Source organism: Echinops telfairi, unplaced genomic scaffold, assembly GCF_000313985.2.
Source record: "Echinops telfairi isolate 266 unplaced genomic scaffold, ASM31398v2 ScPeMD7_7468;HRSCAF=8506_0, whole genome shotgun sequence".
Lineage (NCBI taxonomy): Eukaryota > Metazoa > Chordata > Mammalia > Afrosoricida > Tenrecidae > Echinops > Echinops telfairi.
In genome coordinates, this window is record NW_022111369.1 from 13,822,222 (window position 1) to 13,842,422 (window position 20,201).

At 38.3% G+C, this 20,201-nt stretch overlaps 1 protein-coding gene across 1 annotated transcript in view; it reads left to right on the forward strand.

The window, feature by feature from the left end:
• The first annotated feature begins 2,963 nt into the window (after positions 1-2,963).
• Positions 2,964-20,201, forward strand: part of SLC9B2 (solute carrier family 9 member B2) — a 42,298-nt gene continuing 25,060 nt past the window's right edge. Inside the window, exons 1-6 of the mRNA XM_045284279.1 lie at positions 2,964-3,062; positions 3,681-3,867; positions 7,600-7,770; positions 10,348-10,490; positions 17,095-17,222; positions 18,414-18,589. Coding sequence (XP_045140214.1) covers positions 2,973-3,062; positions 3,681-3,867; positions 7,600-7,770; positions 10,348-10,490; positions 17,095-17,222; positions 18,414-18,589 — 895 coding nt within the window. The 5' untranslated portion in view covers positions 2,964-2,972. The remainder of the gene's footprint in view (positions 3,063-3,680; positions 3,868-7,599; positions 7,771-10,347; positions 10,491-17,094; positions 17,223-18,413; positions 18,590-20,201) is intronic.

The following is a 20,201-nucleotide window of genomic DNA, read 5'->3' on the forward strand; positions in this document are numbered from 1 at the left end:
TATTGGGGGCTCACACAACTCTTATCACAATCCATACATACGTCCTTTGTGTAAAGCACATTTGTACATTCATTGTCTTGAGAATTCTTAGAGATGAACTCAAACTTTTTAAGCAATTCTAAAGAAAAGGTGAAAATATGAAGAGTGTCTCATATGACACTCTCCTTTTTTTAAAAAATGATTTTATTGGGGGCTCACACAACTCTTATCACAAGCCATACATACGTCCATTGTGTCAAGCACATTTGTACATTTATTGCCATCATCATTCCCAAAACATTCTCCTTCGACTTGAGCCCTTGGTGTCAGCTCCTCATTGTGTTCCTTCCCTCTCCCACCCTCCCTCCTTCATGAGCCCTTGATAATTTATACATTTTTTTTCATGACATGAAAAAATACTCTCTTAATGAAGTATGGCATCCGTCTAATCAAGAACTCGGCCTGGCAGCTAATAACAATGAGTACAGGAATGAAGAAAATATTCTACAGCTAATTTTAGTGATGATTGTACAGATCATCTTGATGTGATTGAACTATTGAATTGTGCAATAAGTGAATTATATGGCATTAAACTTTTAAAAATAAAAGTTGGCCTTAAAAGAAAGAAATTAAAAGACTAATAAAAGAAAATCAATAGGATTAAGTAGCATATTCTTTAAGATCGAGGAGAACGCGCTCTGCATGGTAGAAAAGCAAAAAAAAATAGTTCTTAGAGATTTATGATAATTGAAGAGAAAGAACATGAATTTCTAACAATAATCAACACTATTGAACACCCATCATATACATAATGGGGACCAAGTTGTCCCTGTTTTATGGATAAGGAATTAGTCATCCAGAGGCTAAGTATATAATGGAACTGAACTTCAGACTCAGGCTGGCCAACGCCAGAGCCTGTGGACCCTATCAGTTACCATAGCCTTAGGGACCACTCTCTACACAGGGTGAAGGCCAAGGGCTGTAGTTTGGGATATTAGATCTTCCTACCTGATCTTTAGAACTTAACTGTGTCAATGAGTGAGGAATGGGTGTATGAGCCAGTCAAATGTGTGTTCAATTAAATGTTTCTTTCACTAATATAATTTTGCCTTTGATTACACCAAAGATTATAATTTATACCTTTTCTAATATTCATTGCACATGTTTCAGAAACAAATTTTATTACTTGTAAAAGAAAACTTGACTACTAGTAGTTTAAGCAATTACTTTGATACAGCAACACAAGGATATCAAGACTCTACCTTATTTATCTACTATCCTGAGAGCGGGGCATTTATTCTTAGGATTGAATGATGGATTCGTTACCTCCAAGTATTGTATAAGGATAGAGAGCAAAGAGTACAAAATTATCATCCTTTGATAAAAGCCTACCCCTTCAGGGATGCTTAACACTAAAGAGAGGAAAAAAAACGAGAACTATAAGATCATCCTTAACAGTAAACAGAGTTGGTAATGCTGAGTACTGGATGGAAATCAGGAGTGAAAATTGAATTTCTGTGAAACTCATGGAAAAGCTAAATCCACTGAGGGAGATCTATGCATTCATTTAGGTCAGACATCCATATTAGCAAAACTGAAACCAAGACGGTTTGCTTCTTAGCATCCTTAAAACTTATTAAATATTGGAGCGTGAAGGGAGGGGAAAAAACTTATTCAATATTTTCTTTTAAAAGCGGAGACTAGTTCTGATGTAAGTAGAATGTGGAGTGCCAACTCGACTGCTTTGTCTTCACCCAAGGGGGAAATATATGATCTCCTGAGGTTTTGCCTTTGATTCATCATGAAAGCCCTCTCCAATGATTCCACTTATATCTCATTGGTCAGATCTGACACATGGGCATCTCTAGCTGCAAAAGTGGTTGCCCTGCCAGCACAACCCCCACCCCCAAGAAACAATTCCGTATCATCCAGTGAATTCTGGCTCACTATAACTCTATAGAACAGAGTAGAACAGCCCTTATGGATTTTCAAGGCTGTAAATCTTTAAAGGAGCAGAAAAAGCCTCATTGTTCTCCTGAGGAGCAAGCTGGTGATTTGGAACTGCTGTCCTTACGGTTAGCAGCCCAACTTGTGGCCCATTACACCACCAGCATTCCTTATGGAAGTATTTGGTTTTCAGGTCCTCAACCTTCCTAATGCCACGATCCTCATGTTGTGGTGAGCCCCCAACCATAAAATTATTTTCATTGCTACTTCATAACTGTCATTTTGCCACTGTTATGAATCGGGCGGCCCCTGTGAAAGGGTCATTCTACCCCCAAAGGGGTCGCGAACCCCAGGTTGAGAACCACTGCTGTAGAGGTTAAAGTGGCTATTGATTGAGCCAATCTGTAGATTTACCTTACAGGTTTTCTGATTATTTGGTATAAGTTCATCTTTTCTGGAATATTATAAGCCCATAGAAGACAAAGGATATCTTTGGTGTCTTGAATTACTTTCATTGCCTGGCAAAGTGACTACCGGAGCCCTTAGCAGATAGCTAAGACTTTGTAGCTACTAAACCAATGTTTATTCTTTAATTTTTAAAAAAAATATGGAAATAAGAACCTGACAAAATTTAGTGACAGGTTTCCCTGAAAGGTATGTACTCTGTAGGTTTACTTTTGGTGACTCATTCCTCATGTCAACATTTGAAAAGTACCCAGAGCTTTCCTGCTTCGTTAAGGTGGGTCATTAGAGAGGATAATTTAGCAGTTCTATTCCTTGGAGCATTTGGGAATTGTAGAAGAAAATGGTTCTCAGCAAGACCATGTTCAAGAGAGGGTAGACGATAGATGGGAATGAAGTTAATGTTTTAGAATCAGAGAAAAGACTGGCAATTAGGAGTTATAGTAGTCTGACACAATTTTTTTCTAAGGGAAAAATTAGTAGAGATTATTTAGTTACAAAGATTTTCAAATTGTTAATTTTTATTGTTTCTATCAAAACAGATCTTGTTCATTTCCTTTCATATTTTCAAAAAATTATAAACCATGGGGATTGAAGATAAAGCAAGTGAACGTGAAGATTCAGAACCATCCAGAGAAGTGGATCACACTGTTTCCACATGTGGAGAAACACAGGTAAGTCTCATCCACTGTAGAACAGCCTGGTCATTTCTTTAAGGAAGAGGCTATTTCAGTTAATTGTTGCATGGTGTTCCCTTCATTCTTTATGGTTCAACTAAGAATACGTCCCCATTCTTACTCCCCAAACTCATAACCGTCCAGGGCAGGGATGACTAGCTGGGAAATGGGGAGCCTCTAAAAATCCTTGTCTTCCCGGTCTAAACCCTAGAATGATGTTCACTTCTTCCCTTTCTCCTCTGTTGTTTAACTTGCAATTGATAAACGAAGGTATGAATGCTAATGATTTTTACTACAGTTATCTTTTGATGAACAAATTTAGTATATTTACTGCCTGTTGCCTTGTATCCCATCTTAAATGTGCTGACTTTTAAACCCAGCATAAGGACATTTCATGTGACTCCAGCATTTGTGATACCACAAGGAGTGACTAGACATTTATAACATGGTTCTTGTTTGAAGCATCAACTGATTCGCTAATAATAAAACTGTATTCAACTTTAAAGTGTTAATCTTGATACGAGCAATGGAAATTTGATTTGTGATATTATGACTCAGGACCTGTAGAAATGTATAGCAAATATACAGTTTTAAGATTGCCTGTTGCTTCCTCAGACACAAGAGGAGACAGGCGTGAATCTCAGGAGTACAGATGTAAATGAACCAACAGAAGGAAGCAACCTGCTAGACAGCCATGAAAAAAAGCCACAAGAAACACCAACTGAATCCAGTCGTTTGCAGAGACTGAGGCGGACGTTCGCTTGCCCTCCACATGGATTACTGGGTAGAATAGTAACAAATGGTATGTAAGCAATACAGATGAATTGAGGAGGATTAAAAGATTAAATCATCATAATGTCAGAATAAAATATGTTTTTAAAGTGCTACATAAGCAATTCAATGGAACCCTGGTGGTGTAGTGGTTATGTATTGGGCTGTTAACCTCAAGGCCAGCTGTTCAAAACCACTCCGAGGTAGAAAGACAAAGTTTTCTACTCCTGTAAAGAGTTCTAATCGTGGCAACCTAGTGTGGCACTTCCACTCTATCCTACAGGAACACTGAGTTGGAATCAACTCGATGGCAGTGGATGGGAGCGAGACATGAGCAATTCACACTGCTAGGTGGCTCTGAGTCACATGGTCATTCAGGGACCCATACTGGCAAGGCTCTGTGTCCTCTTCAACAAGAGATTCCAAGATTTCTTTATCACCACCATGTGAGCCATCAGGAAGGGGAAAAGAGCAGAAAGCAATCGGTTTTCTTTTGCTTCACCTGGGAAAGAAAGTCATGGGATTCCATGAGAGAAAGATGATTGTTAAGGCATTTGCTCGCAGACACGCTACAGCCATGTTGGCTGTTAGTAAGTAATACAGCTAATATTTGAGTAAACATCAATGTGTTCTTCTAAATGAGCCCTGTCTGTTGTGAGTCAATATCTTGATTTGCAGTTCAACTGAGTCCATTAGAGCTGCCATTAGTTAAGACAGTTGTTGGATTTTTTCCTTTGAGAATTTATTTCAGTGTTATTTGTACATTGTTAGAGTTTGATTTGGTCTTTCAGTGCCTCCACAGGTCAATCCAATGACAGTGTGGTGGGTAAAATGTCTGTGCAGGTTCAGTTATGCATTTTCTTTGCTAAAATAAAAAGTGTACCTGCATGTGTATGATATAGTAAAGAAGAAGGTTTTCAAAAATGTAAAACCAATTTCAAGATGATATTATGACATGACAGTCACTGGAATTAGTGGGTGCCTGCTAAGGGACGTATGTTGAAGAATGTAACACACTTGACAGGAGTTAATTAGGGTTACTGAAAAATCAGACTTGTTTCTTTTTAGTTACGTTTGATTTATTGGTTCTGAGAGATATTTTTACCATTTACAACTGGGACTCTGGAAAAACCAAGTACAGTACGATGTGCTGTTTTTTAGGTTCTAAATATGTTTTCAATGAAATTAAGTAGGGTTTCAAACTAACATAAGGGGGAAAAGAATCTCAAATGTTAATTGGAACACAGTAAAAGCTAAGTTCCCAAACACACACTAGCTAATAAAGCAATAGTCGATTTAATGTCTTCTCTGTCCTTGTTACCATTTTAAAAACTTTCACCATTCAAGTCATGCCATGTTTCTAGGTAAAACAATGACAACAAAACAAATAAGAACTGATGTAAGTCCAGGATGAAAATGAACTGTATGACTAGGGAACTCAGATTGTTAGAACGATTCTGTAATCGCGGTGCAGGAGGCTACCTGAAACGTGAGCCTGGTGTGTGTCAGCATCTCTTCACTTGTTCTCCTGTACTCCTGTTCTTCATGCTCACGGTGGTGCTCTGGCCTTACTGAACGGCTCCTCCTTGGGCCATTCACTGTGTACCAAGTCTTCTTCTTTTTTTCAAATCATTTTATGGGGGTTCATATACCTCTTATCACAATCCATACATACACGAATTGTGTAAAGCACATTTGTACATTCATTGCCCTCATCATTCTCAAAACATTTCCTCTCCACTTAAGCCCTTGGCATCAGCTCCTCATTTTTTCCCCCTCCCTCCCGTTCCCCCCTCCCTCATGAACCCTTGAGAATTAATAAATTATTATTTTGTCATATCTTACACTGTCCGATGTTTCCCTTCACCCATTTTTCTGTTGTCCATCCCCCAGGGAGGAGGTTATATATAGATCCTTGTCATCGGTTCCCCCTCTCTACCGCATCCTCCCTCCACAAGTATTCTTCTTATGAAGGAAATCTCACATGTGAAAATATGATTTTCCAAAATTATAAATGAGCAGTAAATTATTAACTGAATTAAAATCAATTTAGAAGAAATACATATGTGTGTATGTATATATATATTTCTATATATTTAGACTTATGCAGTGTTTTACAGTTCACAAAGAGCTCTCTACAACTTACCTTTAGTAAGCCCTATGCATGTATAGGGAGCCCTGGTGCGGTAGTGGCTACATGATAGGCTGCTAACCTTAAGGTCAGCAGTTGAAAACCAGAAGCTGCTGCGTGGGAGAAAGACGAGGCTTTCTGCTCCTGTAAAGAGATTCAGTCTCAGAAACCCACAGAGGTAGTTCTACTCTGTCCTATAGGGGCACTGTGAGTGGGTATCAAATCGATGGCAGTGAGTTTTTTATGCATATTCATAGAGGTGTCCTGGTGGTCTAGTAGGTTAGGTGCTGGGTTGCTAACCCTAAGGCCAGAGTTCAAAACTACCAGTTGCTCTGGAGGAGAAAAACGAGGCTTTCTACTCCTATAAAGTGTTACAGTCTTGGAAACCCACAGGGGCAGTTCTACCCTGTCCCATAGGATCGCTATGAATCAGCATTAACTCAGTGACAGGGAGTTTGAGTTGAAGTGCATGTATATAAATCTATAATTTATGGAAAAATAGCTTACAAACAAAAGTAGAGAAACAAATTTTTTGCCTCTGGAAAATGGGGTGTGATTTTATTGTTCCTTCTGCTTTCTATACTTTTCAGTATAGAATTTTAAAAATAATTTCTATAATGTTAGAAATGTTTTCATAAATTTTATTTCTTGATTTTAAAAATCTCAGTTATCTTATATATTTAATATTATTATCTATTGTGACATGTGTGCTGCCCAATAAAAATTTATATAATTCAAATTTTGATAAACAATAAAAGTTTTTATTATTAAAATATTTAATAATATAATATGCATATATTAATCTTAGAATTGGTGAACAACCATTCTTAAGACTATATTGGTGGAGGGAGGATGGGGTAGAAAGAGGGAACCGATTACAGGAATCTACATATAACCTCCTCCCTGGGGGATGGACAACAGAAAAGAGGGTGAAGGGAGACGTCAGACAGGGCAAGATATGACAAAATAATAATGTATTAATTATCAAGGGTTCATGAAGGGGAGGAGCAGGGAGGGAGAGGAAAAAATGAGGAGCTGATGCCAAGGGATTAGGTGGAGAGCAAATGTTTTGAGAATGATGAGGGCAATGAATGTACAAATGTGCTTTACACAATTGATGTATGTATGGATTGTGGTAAGAGTTGTATGAGCCCCCAATAAAATGATGTTTTAAAAAAGACCATATTGATTGAAGAGCAATAAACTAGACACTAGAGAAGAAAAATTGAAACCTATGAAGCAGTTCTACACTGTCCTGCAAAGTAGCTATGAATCAAACAGCGATGGGGTTGGTTAAAGGCATGAAATTAAAATGTCATATAGTCAGACCTATATCGTGAGTCTGAAAGAATTTATTTTTGAAAGGGACAAGAATGTTTTCATACAATTTTCTTAAATGTTGGTAATTTTTGTAACTACTAGTGTGCTATGATTTATTTATTCAAGAAAATAATATTTATTGAATAAATATTTATTATCATTTACATAGTATGAATATATGATTTTATTATATTTATAATTTTATTGAGATAATATTTATTGAATAAAATAATATTTATTCACGAAAATAATGTTTAAACAATACCTATGATAATGTATTGATTAAAAACTGGCTTTCTGAGCTTATTTCAGTTACCATGGTGGTCCTTCTGTGGGCTGTGGGCTGGTCCATTACTGGCAGTGAATGTCTACCTAGAGGGAACCTATTTGGAATCATGATCCTGTTCTACTGTGCTGTCCTCGGTGGTAAACTGATGGGACTGATTACGTTCCCTACGTTACCTCCACTGCCTCCTCTTCTTGGTAAGTGTTAAACACTAATTATTTTCTTGAGAATAAGTCATATTTTTTTAAATAGTAATTTGGAATGTTTCTTAAATGAATGGTCACCATCCTTTCCTCTAAGGAGCACTCTGGCCGTATTTCTTTCAGCAGATTTTTTTTGTCTTTTAGCAGTTTGTGGTATGTTCCATATTCTTCTGCAGCACCAAAATTCAAATTCATCCATTCTTTGTTGGTCTTTCTTATTCAATGTCCAACTTTCACAGGCGTATGAAGCAATTGAAAATACAACGGCTTGGATCAGAAGCATCTTAGTCCTTGAAGTAGCATCCTTGCTCTTCAACATTCTAAAGTAGTCATGTGCAGTAATACCAGGCTTCCTTTGCTCACTTAACTGCTGTTTCCATGAGTATTAATTGTGGATCCATGCAAGACAAAATCCTTGACAACTTCAGCCTTTTCTTCATTGATCATGATGCTACCTACTGGTCCAGTGTGAGGCTCTTGGTCTCCTTTACATGGACTTGTAATCCTTACTAAAGGCTCTAACTCTTGATCTTCATCGGCAAGTGCTGTTTTCTAATGTGTTAAAGAAGTTACTCACTTTACAGACAAAGGAGTGATGTTCTGGCATGTATCTTATTGCTTCATTTCCATCTTATTCAGTCACGTAACCAAAACTATCAGCTAACATTCATTGCAAACCTGTGCTAGACTATCAAGGAAAAGTCCTTTTATACTAACTTGTGTGAGGAACAATGAGAAGAAATGATGAAGTAAGTCTAAGAGTTGTGTGGGACACCTTAAAGAAAGGTAATTTAAATGTAATAGGAATTCCAGAAGAGAAGGGGAAATTATCAAGACAAGGGCAACCCTATCTCCTCTCAGGTTATTGTAAAGCAAGTCATTACTGAAAAACAAAGAAACAAACCGGAGTTTGTACTGTACATTTTCAGAGCCTTAAATCCACTGATTATATCCCGATCGTGGTGGTTAGCCTGTTCCTCTATTCCTTTTATGTAAATTCATTGCTAGAAGTGGAGGCTTGACCACAAGGTTTATCTTTGTATGCTCCTCAAAACCAAAATATATTCGAGTATTACCTATTTTTTTCAAGATTAGTTCATAGTGATTTGTGGTTACACAATGTCTGATCATCCTTTGTATGTCTTGTCTTAGCAGCTGTTGTTGATTAGCAGTAATTCCTATGGTATTGCAGCTACGGTGCAATGGATTTCCTTTATGTGGCTTTTATGGCCCTGGTTTGCAATTCTTCCAAATTGTTGGTCATGCTGCCCGGTGCCAAGTGATTGGTCTGTCTGATATTCATCTTAGTGGCTTACAAGTATTGATCAGCTTGCTATCTGTCTGTGCAGCTTGTAAGAATTGGTCAGGTTACTATCTCCATAAGTGGAGTGCAGAAATTGGGTAGGCTTGCATCCACCCAATGAATTAGTAAGTTTAGCATCTTGCTAGGAAAGCCACACTTTGAAATTAATAAGGAGTCTCTCTATCTGTATAAATGCACAGTGTCATATAGTTTGAATCCCACAGCCAACCCACAGGAGGAAAATGAGCCTTTCTATTCCTTTAAACAGACTCAGAACCCCACAGGGACAATTCCACCCTGAGGGGCCACTATTCATCAAAATGAGCTTGATGGCAGTGAATTTTAATTCTGATCAATAAGCTCCTGAAGAGGAGCACATCTATTGACCCAAGGTCTCTGTGCTGAGAACCTCCTAGACACAAATAAAAGCACTATAATAACGGTCAAGGGCTGTGATACTAACCTGATAACACTGAAGACCAAGTGAAATGGTGACTTGGACAGCAGAGCTGAGAAGCAGAGCAATGACGGCAGGAACCATGAGAGCAGTAGACACAGTGTCTCAAACATTGAAGGCATGTGCTAAATATTAAATTGATGAAAAAGAGAAGAGTCGTCAGCTGACCTGAGAGAGCAATGATGTCCATTCCAACATAATTCACCAAAGCCTTTGCTTAGAAGCAAAGTACATTAATTACTTTTAAATTTAGTTATATGACTGGAAGGTAAATGGAACCTATGAAAATACTTGTTGAATGGATGTATGTGTGGATTGTGATAAGAGCTGTACAAGCCCCCAATAAAATGATTTTTTTTAAAGAATTAGATGTCTTAATATTTGTAAAAATAAGCCAAGTGCTGGAAAAAGAAAAGAGAAAATATTTGTTGATACTTCAGATAGCCTACCATAGCTGGTGATTTCAGGGACAGTTGCTGTTTGTAAGCAAAGGAATGTTTGAAATGAATATTGTAATAACGCATTCTATATTTAATCGTAATCCTTTTCCAAATGCTTTCTTCTATTCTCATATTTTAGATTGTTATTTTGAGAATTGTAACTATCCTAATTTATCTTTTAATCTATACAGCCTCACTTATGTAACTATTTTAATTTCTTAAATTAATAGCTTAACTTAATGTGACCCAACAACTGAACACAAGTGAAGTGGTTCCTAAGGTTATATAGCTGTCTCTCTCACTTCCAATATGCCGAGAAGTATTTTGTGTACTTTGAAACTAACTAGAGTTGTTTGACTCCTCCATTCAAGGCATGCTGCTCGCTGGATTTCTCATCAGAAATATCGCAGTCATCAGTGATAATGTGCAGATCAAACACAAGTGGTCTTCCTCTTTGAGAAGCATAGCCCTGTCCATCATATTGGTCCGTGCTGGCCTTGGACTGGATTCTAAGGTATGAGGTGGGGATTTCCAATTACTGAATTGGCATTTTGAGCCTCCAATACTGCAATCCTCTAGTATTTAGAACCACTGAGCTTAGTGAAATGGATGTGCATACTTTCCATGACAAGTTCAAGAAGGGAATCGCATTTATTTCATACCAGTCTGTTGTGTAGGGTAGCTAGGGCTCCTCTGCTTCACAGGATTTCAGAATATGCCCTCAGAATTGCTTAGAGAAAGGGGAAGTGGGGACAGCACCAAGAAGAAAAACTCCTCTTTTCTCTCTGCCAGAGATTCAGCCATACTTACACATTGTGGTCAGCGAGGGAGACGAGATCTTACTTTTGGCGTGCAAGCCCCTTTGTGTGTGCTCGGGGCCACTACACTAGCTCAGGAAACCTCCTAGTGTTTTCACTGATATGTTTGTTTGAAATGAGCTTGTGTGTCACAAAAGATTGCAAGCAGCAGTGAACTTATCTCTTGTTTTAGAACCCTTAAATGTGTTCCTATTTTGTTCTTTGATAATCTTTATGGCTCTAGGGTGTATACTTAGGTCTTTAATCCATCTTGAGTTAGTTTTTGAACATGGTGAGAAGTATGGGTCTTGTTTCATTCTTTTGCCAGCAGAGATCCAATTTTTCCAACATTGTTTACTGAGAAAGCGATCTCTTCCCTACTTAATGTACTTTAGTCCTTCATCAAAAATCAGATATACAGGGTGCTTGGCTGTATTTCTGCTCTCTCTGTTCCAATCCTTTGGTCCACATGTTGGTCATTGTATCAATACCAAACTTCTTTGATTACCATGAGTGTATTATAGGTTTTGAAAACTGGATGTTAAAGGTTTTCTATTTTGCTTTTGTTTTTTAATGGTGTATTGTTTATATTGGATTTCTTTCCTTTCCATACAAGTTGGTGATTAGTTTTTCTATTTCTTTGATTAATTGTGCTGGAATTTGGGTTGGAATTGCATTTATGGAGTGCTTTTGGTAATACTGACATTTTCACTATATTAAGTCTTCTGATCCATGAGCATAGGACATTCTTACATTTGTGTAAGTCTCTTGAGTGTTCTATAGTTTTTTAATAAGTCTTTTGCTTCTCTGGTAAGATTTATTTATAAATATTTTATCTTTGGGGTGTTGTTAGGTGCCTCTGAGTCAGTTCGTCCTTACAGGGACCCTATACAGGACAGAAGAAAGCATTGCCCTGTTCTGCTCTGTCTTCACAATTGTTATTACACGTGAGCCTATTGTGGTAGCCATCTGGTTGAGGGCCTTCCTCTTTTTCACTTTCCCTCCACGTTACCAAGTCTGATGTCCTTTTCCAGGGACTGGTCTCTCCTAACAATATGTCTACCATATTTCAGACAAAGCCGTGCCATCCTTGATTCTAAGGACCATTCTGGCCAAATCAGTTTGTGCTTTCAGTATTCTTTGCCAGCACCACAATTCAAATGCATAGATTATTCTTTGGTCTTCTTATTCAATGTCCAAATTTCACACGCATATGAGGCCATATAAAACATCGTGACTTGGGTCCAGTGCGCCTTAGTCCTCAAAATAACATCCTTACCTTTCAGTACTCTAGCAAGGTCTTGTGCACCAGATTTATCTCATGCAAGGTATCTTTTGATCACTTGACTGTTGCTTCCATGAGAATTGATTGTGGACCCAGGCAATAAAAAATTCTTGATAACTTCAACCTTTTCTCCATTTATCATGTTACCTATTGGTCCAGTTGCGAGGTTTTGGTCTCCTTTACATTGAATAATCTGTACTGAAGGCTTCAATCCTTGATCTTGATCAGCAAGGACTTTAAGTCCTCACTTTTAGAAAGCAAGATTGTATCATCTACATATTTCAGGTTAGTAATAAGCCTTCCTCCAATCCTGATGCCACATTCTTCTTCATACAAATCAGCTTCTCTGATTATTTGCTTAGCACATAGATTGAATAATTATGGCGAAAGATCCAACCCTAACACACACCTTTCCTGATTTTAAACCATGCAGTACTTCCTTGTTCTATCATGAAGTTTTCAGTGGCTATTTCTTCCACAGTGGGCAGCTGATTCCTTCTCCTTTGAGGTAGTTATTGTAAATGGTATTGTTCTTTTATTTTCCTTTTCGGTGTCATTTAACATACAAAACCCCAACTGATTTTTGTATGTTGATCTCATACCTTGCTATGTTACCATATTTTTCAATTAGTTCCAGCAATACTTTTATTTAGGTTTTGGAGTTTTCTTTATATGAGATTATCTTCTGAAAATAAAGAGGGTTTTGGTTCTTCTGTGTGTCAATATGTATGCCTTTAGTATCCTTGTTATGTCATATCTCTGGTTAAGACTTCTGAAATTCTATTAAATAAGGGTGGTGATAAAGGATAAGACTGTCTAGTTTCCATTCAGAGGGGGTCTGTTTTTACTTTACTAAGTCAGATGCTAGTGATTGGTTTCAAACATATACCTTTATTATAGTGAGGAATTTCCCTTCTATTCCTATTTTATTAAGTGTGGTTTTTAAAATCAAGAATGGATGTTGATTCTAGGCAATGCTTTTTCTGCATAAATTGATATAATCATATATCTTTGCTTTGTTTATATGGTGGGTACATTGATTGTTTTTCTAATATTAACCCATCCTTGCACACCTGGTATGAATCCCATTCGATCATGATGGTTTTGTTGCTGCTGTTTTGATGATTAGTAGAATGCTTTTGGATAGAAATTTGTTGAAAATCTTGTTGTCTACATTCATCAGCGATATCGGTCTACGTTTTCAATTCTGGTGATATTTTTGCCTGGTTTAGGTATTAGGGTTATACCTGCTTCATAAAATGATTTAGTAGTATATTATCCCTTTCTGTATTCTGAAAGAGTCCAAGTTGGCTTAGTGGGAACTCTTCTCTAAATGTTTGGTAGAATTTTCTGTTAAGTCATCTGGTCTTAGACCTTTTGATGTTGGGAGTTTTTTAATGATCAGATTTACTTTTTCTTGTGTTATTGACCTGATGAGATTTTTTTACGTCCCCCTGTGTTAATTTAGGTAGGCAGTGTGTTTCTAGAAATCTATCCATTTCTTCTGGATTTGCAGATTTTTTGTAATACATTTTTTTCACAATAATGTATGATTATCTTTTTATTTAGTTTGGTTCTGTTGTGATGCCACCTGTTTAATTTCTTATTTGTAATATTTGCTTTTTCTTCTTTGTTAGGTTTGTCAGTAGTTTTCCAATTTTGTTAATTCTTCAAAGAACCAACTTCTTGTCTTGTTGATTTTGGGCCTAGTTTTGCCATCTGTTTTCTAAAACATATGGTTGGTGGTGGTCGTGGTGTTAACTGCCATCAAATCGGTTCCACCAGCCTGGTCTTGCTCCACCCTCACATTTGCTGCTATGTTCGACCCCATCATGCAGCTACTGTGTAAATCCATGTTGTCAAGGGTCTTCCTCCTGTTCACTGTCCCTCTACTTTATGAAAACTGTTGTCCTTTTCTAGAGACTGGTCTCCTGATAAAATGCCCAAAGTATGCGAGATAAAGTCTCACCATTGTGCCTATAAGGAGCATTGTGCTGGTTGTACTTCTTCTAACACAGATTTCTTTATTCTTTTAGCAGTTCGTAGAACTTTTAATATTCTTCCCCAGCACCATAATTCAAATGCATCAGTTCTTCAATGGACTGCTACAACAGTTGTTGAATGATCTTCAGCAAAATTTCACTTGTATGTGATGTCAATGATATTGTTCTACAATTTGTGCATGCTACTGGGTCACCTTTCTATGGAATGGGTCCATATATGTATCTCTTCGAGTCAATTGGTCAGCTAGCTCTCTTCCAAATTTCTTGGCCGAATTGAGCGCTTCCAGTGCTTCATCAACTTGTTGAAACATTTCAATTGGTATCGTGAGCCTTGTTTTTCGCTAATGCCTTCAGTGAAACTGGACTTTTTCCTTCCGCACCATTGGTTCTTTCTCATAGGCTACCTCTTGAAATGGTTGAATGTCCGCTAGTACTTTTCAACACAGTGACTCTATGTATTTTTTCCATCCTCTTTTGATTCTTCCCTCACCGTTCAATAGTTTAGCCATAGAATCTTTCAAAATTGCAACTTGAAGCTGTGGGGTTTTCCCTGATTCATGTCCGTTTAAGATATGTAGTGTTCTTCCTTTGGTTTTCTGCCTCTAGGTCTCGGCACATTTCGGTATAAGACTTACTCTGTCTTCTTCGGCTTCCATCTCACATTTTCTGTTCCACTTTTCCCTCCATTGACTTTAGCGAGTCTATGATTAAGAGCAAGTTTGAAAGTCTCTTCTGACATCCACCTAGATCCTTTATTCTTTCCTGTCTTTTACATGAACGTTTGCTTTCTTCGTGAATGATGTTCTTGATGTCCTCGCATACCTCATTAGACCTTCTCTCATTAATATTAAATGCCTCAGATCTGTTTTTCAAATGTTCTTAAAATTCAGGTGGGATATACTCAAGGTCATATTTTGGCTCTAGTGGATTGACTTTCATTTTCTTCAGCTTCAACCTGAACTTACATAGGAACGATTGATGGTCTCCTCCACAGTTGGCCACTGGTCTGGTTTTGGCTACAGATTATTGAGCTTCCATGTTATCTCTTTCTATAGATGTGGTCAATTTGATTTCTATGTATTTCATCTGGAGAAATCCATACATAGAGTCACTTTTTGTGCTGTTGCTAACAGGTATTAAAAATGAAGAAGGTATTGGCAAAATCCTATCATTCAATTTCTAGCTTTACTTCTATCAGTAAGGCCATCTTTCTAGCTTCTGGGCATTCCTCTGTTTCAGACTTTTGCATTCCCATCACCAGTAGTCACCAACAATTACCAGCATCTTGACTGCTTGTTTGAACAAATTCAGACTGAAAACATTGGTAAAGTTCTTCAATTTCTTCATCACTACCAATAGTGGTCGGTGTACATATTTGAGTAACTGTTGTATTTACTGGATTTCTTTGTATGAATATAGATATAATTATAATCCTATCATAGAAAGCATTGTACTTCAAGATAGATCTTGAAATGCCCTCTTTAACGATGAATGCAAAGCCATTCCTCCTGATTTTGTCATTCCCAGAATAGTAAACCATATGAGTTTCTAATTCAAAATGGCCAATACCAGCTCACCAGTGTGTAGGATATCTATCTTGATGTGTTCCATTTCATTTTTGATGATTTCCAATTTGCCTAGATTTATACTTGCTACACTCCAAGTTCCAATTTTTAATAGATGTTTGCAGCTGCTTCCCTCGGGGTGAGCCATGCCCCATCAACCAATGAAGGTTCCGTGTTATTGTGGTCGACTCTACTTTGAGAAGGCAGCTCTTCCTCAATCATATTGTTTACTTCCTTCTGACCTGAGAGACTGATTTCTCTGGCACTATATCCGATAACGTTCTTACTGATGTTGTCAGTAGCTGACAGTATTTCACTTCTATTCAAATGTGTTTCAGTTGCTGGTTCCTCAGAAATGGACAGCCTCTTTGTTCATTGTAGAGTATTCTTAGTCTGGAAGCTTCACTGGAACTTGTTCACTTTGGGTGACCCTGTTGCGATTTGACATCCCAATGACATCGCTTCCAAATCACCACAGAAACAGCAAACTACCACATTGTGACAAGCGGACAGACAAGTATTAGTCTAAAACACGAGACTCATATTTTTGCTTTGTTTTTCTTTCCTCTGTATATTTCTAAATGCAAGAATAAATGTTCTTGGGGAATGTCATGAAATAAAGCTCTAGCTTCATTTTTTTTTGCTCTAGCTTCATTCTGGGGTCACAAATTATAAATAAAGCTAGTATGGAGAGAAGTAAGCCAACTAATATATGGATTATAAGCATAGATCCTATACGATGGCTTGGTGACATAGTGAGTTGCTTATTGGGCTTCTAACTGTAAGGTAAGAAGTTCAAATCCACCAGCCACTTCATGGGAGAAAGGTGATGCAGTCTGCATCTGTAAATATTTATAGTCTCAGATACCTGAGGAGGCCATTCTACTTTGTCCTATAGGGTTGGACTTGACTTGGCATCAGTGGATACCTCTCACCATTTTCACGATTTTGAGCAAATTAGCTGAGCCTTTTGTCAAGAGGACACCCAAAAATGAAAATAATAGAACTCATCTGCCAGAGTGACTATGATAGTGTGGCTATATGGTCTAAATAATAGAACTCCTCATCTGACAGAGTGACTATGATAGTGTGGCTATATGGTCTAAATAATAGAACTCCTCATCTGACAGAGTGACTGTGATAGTGTGGCTATATGGTCTACATAATAGAACTCCTCATCTGACAGAATGACTATGATAGTGTAGCTATATGGTCTAAATAATAGAACTCCTCATCTGACAGAGTCACTATGATAGTGTGGCTATATGGTCTAAATAAATGAAATTCACTCTGAAACACTTAGACAACTGAAGTGTCTGTTAAATAAAACTCAGTACTTGGAAGATTTCTATTGACCCACACATGGGCTGAATACTGAAGACAAAGTTTAAGGTCATCTCAAACCTCAAGTGTATCTTCTCTGCATGTCTGTAGAGGATGACTTTACTTGTCGATTTTTCAATTTCAGGCCCTGAAGAAGCTGAAGGGTGTTTGCGTGAGACTCTCCATGGGTCCTTGTCTCATGGAAGCGAGTACATCTGCTCTTCTTGCACACTTCCTCCTGGGTTTACCATGGCAATGGGGATTCATCCTGGGGTAATGGTTTTTCTTTGCCATATGGAAACAGGCACAAACTTTAAGTGTGAAACCATTTACTTAAGGACATCAGAAAGTGCAATGTAGAAATGTCAGGATAATCTAAATTCTCAATTTTGAAAATACAGTCTGTATTTTTATGGATGCCTTTACTGTGATCATAAGAATTTAAATGAACTGAAGACATAATGGTCTTTTACGTGTTCCTGGCTCTATGCTGCGAGGCAGTATCTCATCTTTGAGTCAGTACAGAGTGTGTATAAAACAAGCATATCAAGCACATCGCCTCGACCGGGTCGCAGACATTGACAGCGCAGTCAGTCCTGTCCACAGCAGTTTAAAAATTCTTTGAGGGACATAATATATTTTTACCCAAAAAATCAAATCACTGTGTCTGAATAATATCCTTTAAATTTTCCCATTTATTTCTGAACCACATATACATACTAAAAAAAGCCACATATGGCTGGAGAGCTAGTTTGCCGACCTGTGGCGACTGTTTTCTGCCTTGCTCGTTACCAGACTATTGGGATTTGTGCTGCCTCTTCCTCTGTAGGCAGTACTTACTTCTCATGATGAAGAACCATGGAAATAATGAAATAAGAAAGTTCTTCGTATTTAGTGCTAATAAGTAGGTAAGATATTAAAATAATAATAATTTATCATTTATCAAGGATTCACGAAGGTGGGAGAGTGGGGGAAGAAGGGGAAAAAGAGGAGCTTATACCAAGAGCTCAAGTAGAAAATGTTTTGGAAATAATGGTAACATCTGTACAAATATGCTTGAGACAATTGATGTATGGAATGTTCTAAGAGCTGAAGAGCCCCCAATAAAATGATAAGAAAAGAAGCAAAACATTGATAAGTGAAAGAACTTTAAAATGGGCCAAAAATGGGATCAAATGATAAGTTATTACATTTTAACCTAACCACATCTGCCAGGATCGACGCTACAGTGCTCGCTCGCTCTCTGACAGGAAGGCTATTCACATCCCTGGTCAGTGGTCAGAGGGGATTCACCAGAGGCTTAATCCACGGGGTTACCCTGCAAATGAATTTGGGGCTTTCTACTCGGTCCTACAGGGCCACTGTGCATCAGAATGGCCGCAGTGCCAGTTAGCTTGGCTTGGCTTGTATCGTGAATGTTCGAAGGACTGCCTGTGCAGTCTTGTTTTAGGATTGCCTGTGCAGTTTTGTTTTAGGTGCCGTGTCTCCAGCTGTCGTGGTGCCGTCGATGCTCCTTCTGCAGGAAGGAGGCTACGGTGTTGACAAAGGTGTCCCCACCTTACTCATGGCTGCTGGCAGCTTTGATGATATTCTAGCCATCACTGGCTTCAACACATGCTTGGGCATGGCATTTTCCACAGGTAAACCAGGCAGTTCACAACATACTATTCTCTTGCACAGTGGAGACATAGACTAAAATGCTATATGAGTATGCTATATTTTCTTGGCAGTTGATAAGGCAAAATAAAAATAGACCAAAACACCCTCCAAGACAAGAGTATCTATCTTTGCTCCTTTTTCGATGTATATGCTGACCCTCAGTATCTGTAAGCAGAGCAAAAAGTGGGGACACACGTTGGTGACGTTGTTAGGTGCCATTCGGGTTGGTCCCTACTCGTAATGGCCTGTGTTCAACAGAACTCCCCAGTCCTGCACCACCCTCCCAATGGTTACGTCGGAGCCCATGCTGCAGCCACCATGTCAATAAGGGGGGATACAAGCTAGCAAGTTTCAAGAAGGAAAAGAGAGCTCCTGAGATAGTCAAACTTTCTTGGACGCTAACACAATGCACAGTGCATTTTTGCTTTGTTTGTTTTTCAAGTGTAAGTGACAGAGCAGTCTAAGCAGAAGGAACCTAATCACTTTAAAAGAAGGGCGAGTTCTGTCCCCTTATCTGTCACGTCTCTTGGGTGACAACAGCAATGGCTTTAATGAGTTTCTTTGATCCTCACAAACAAGAAAGACACATCTGATACGGACATGTCACATTTTATGTAATAATAAAGGAGCGATATAAGGCATTTAAGGGGGGGGCACACAATTGTTACCCTGACTGTCCTTTACGCAGCCTTGGTGGAGCAGGAGTTAAGGATTCAACTGCTAGCATAAAAACTCGGAGGTTTGACCCGACCAGCTGTTTCCCAGGAACAAAGATGTGGCCGTCTGCTTGTATAATGATTCCGCCTTGGAAGTCATAGCGGCAGTTCTACTCGGTCACGTATAATCGCTAGGAGTCCAGATGCACTCAACAGCAACCCTTTTTACATGGGGGATTTCTTATCCTTTGGCATTTCTTAATCCTGTCTTCTAAAATTGAGAGAGAAGATTTTTCAACCTTATCTTATTTAAAATTGTAATCATAACCTTCAGTATCAAATTATTATCTTGCAACATTAAAAAACCTGCCATCAAGTCGATTTGGACTCATATTGATACTGCACAGGGTTTCCGAAGCTGTGAATCTCTATAGGAGCACATAGCCTCACGTTTCTTCTACAGAGCACCTGGTGGATGTGAGCCATCAACCTTGCAATTAGCAGTCCGACGCTTACTGAGCAGCGCCACCAGGCAGCAGGGCATATGGGAACATACCTTCCGAGAAAGTCATGCATGTTTTAGTCTGTCTAACCCTTGTAATTATTTTTCCACTTTGTAATTATATGGGATTGATAGCAATTCTCTTTGCCCCACAATCAGCCTTCCATCCACTTCCTGCCAGCGAGTTCCTGCTGTGTATTCCTGGCAAAGTAATCTTCTGGAAACCTTGTTTTGATAATGTTTCCTCTTTCTTCAAGAGCTAGTGAAGATTCTGATTAGGTCAATTCTACACTCTTGTCTTTATTTTTTAACTCTACTACACCTTTCTAAATGTATTTCCCCATTGCCTTCCCTGACACACTTTTAAAATAATAGTTCTCAGCCTTACCTGCATATTGGAAGTACTTAGGGAATTTCTTTCTTAATGGTCCTAGA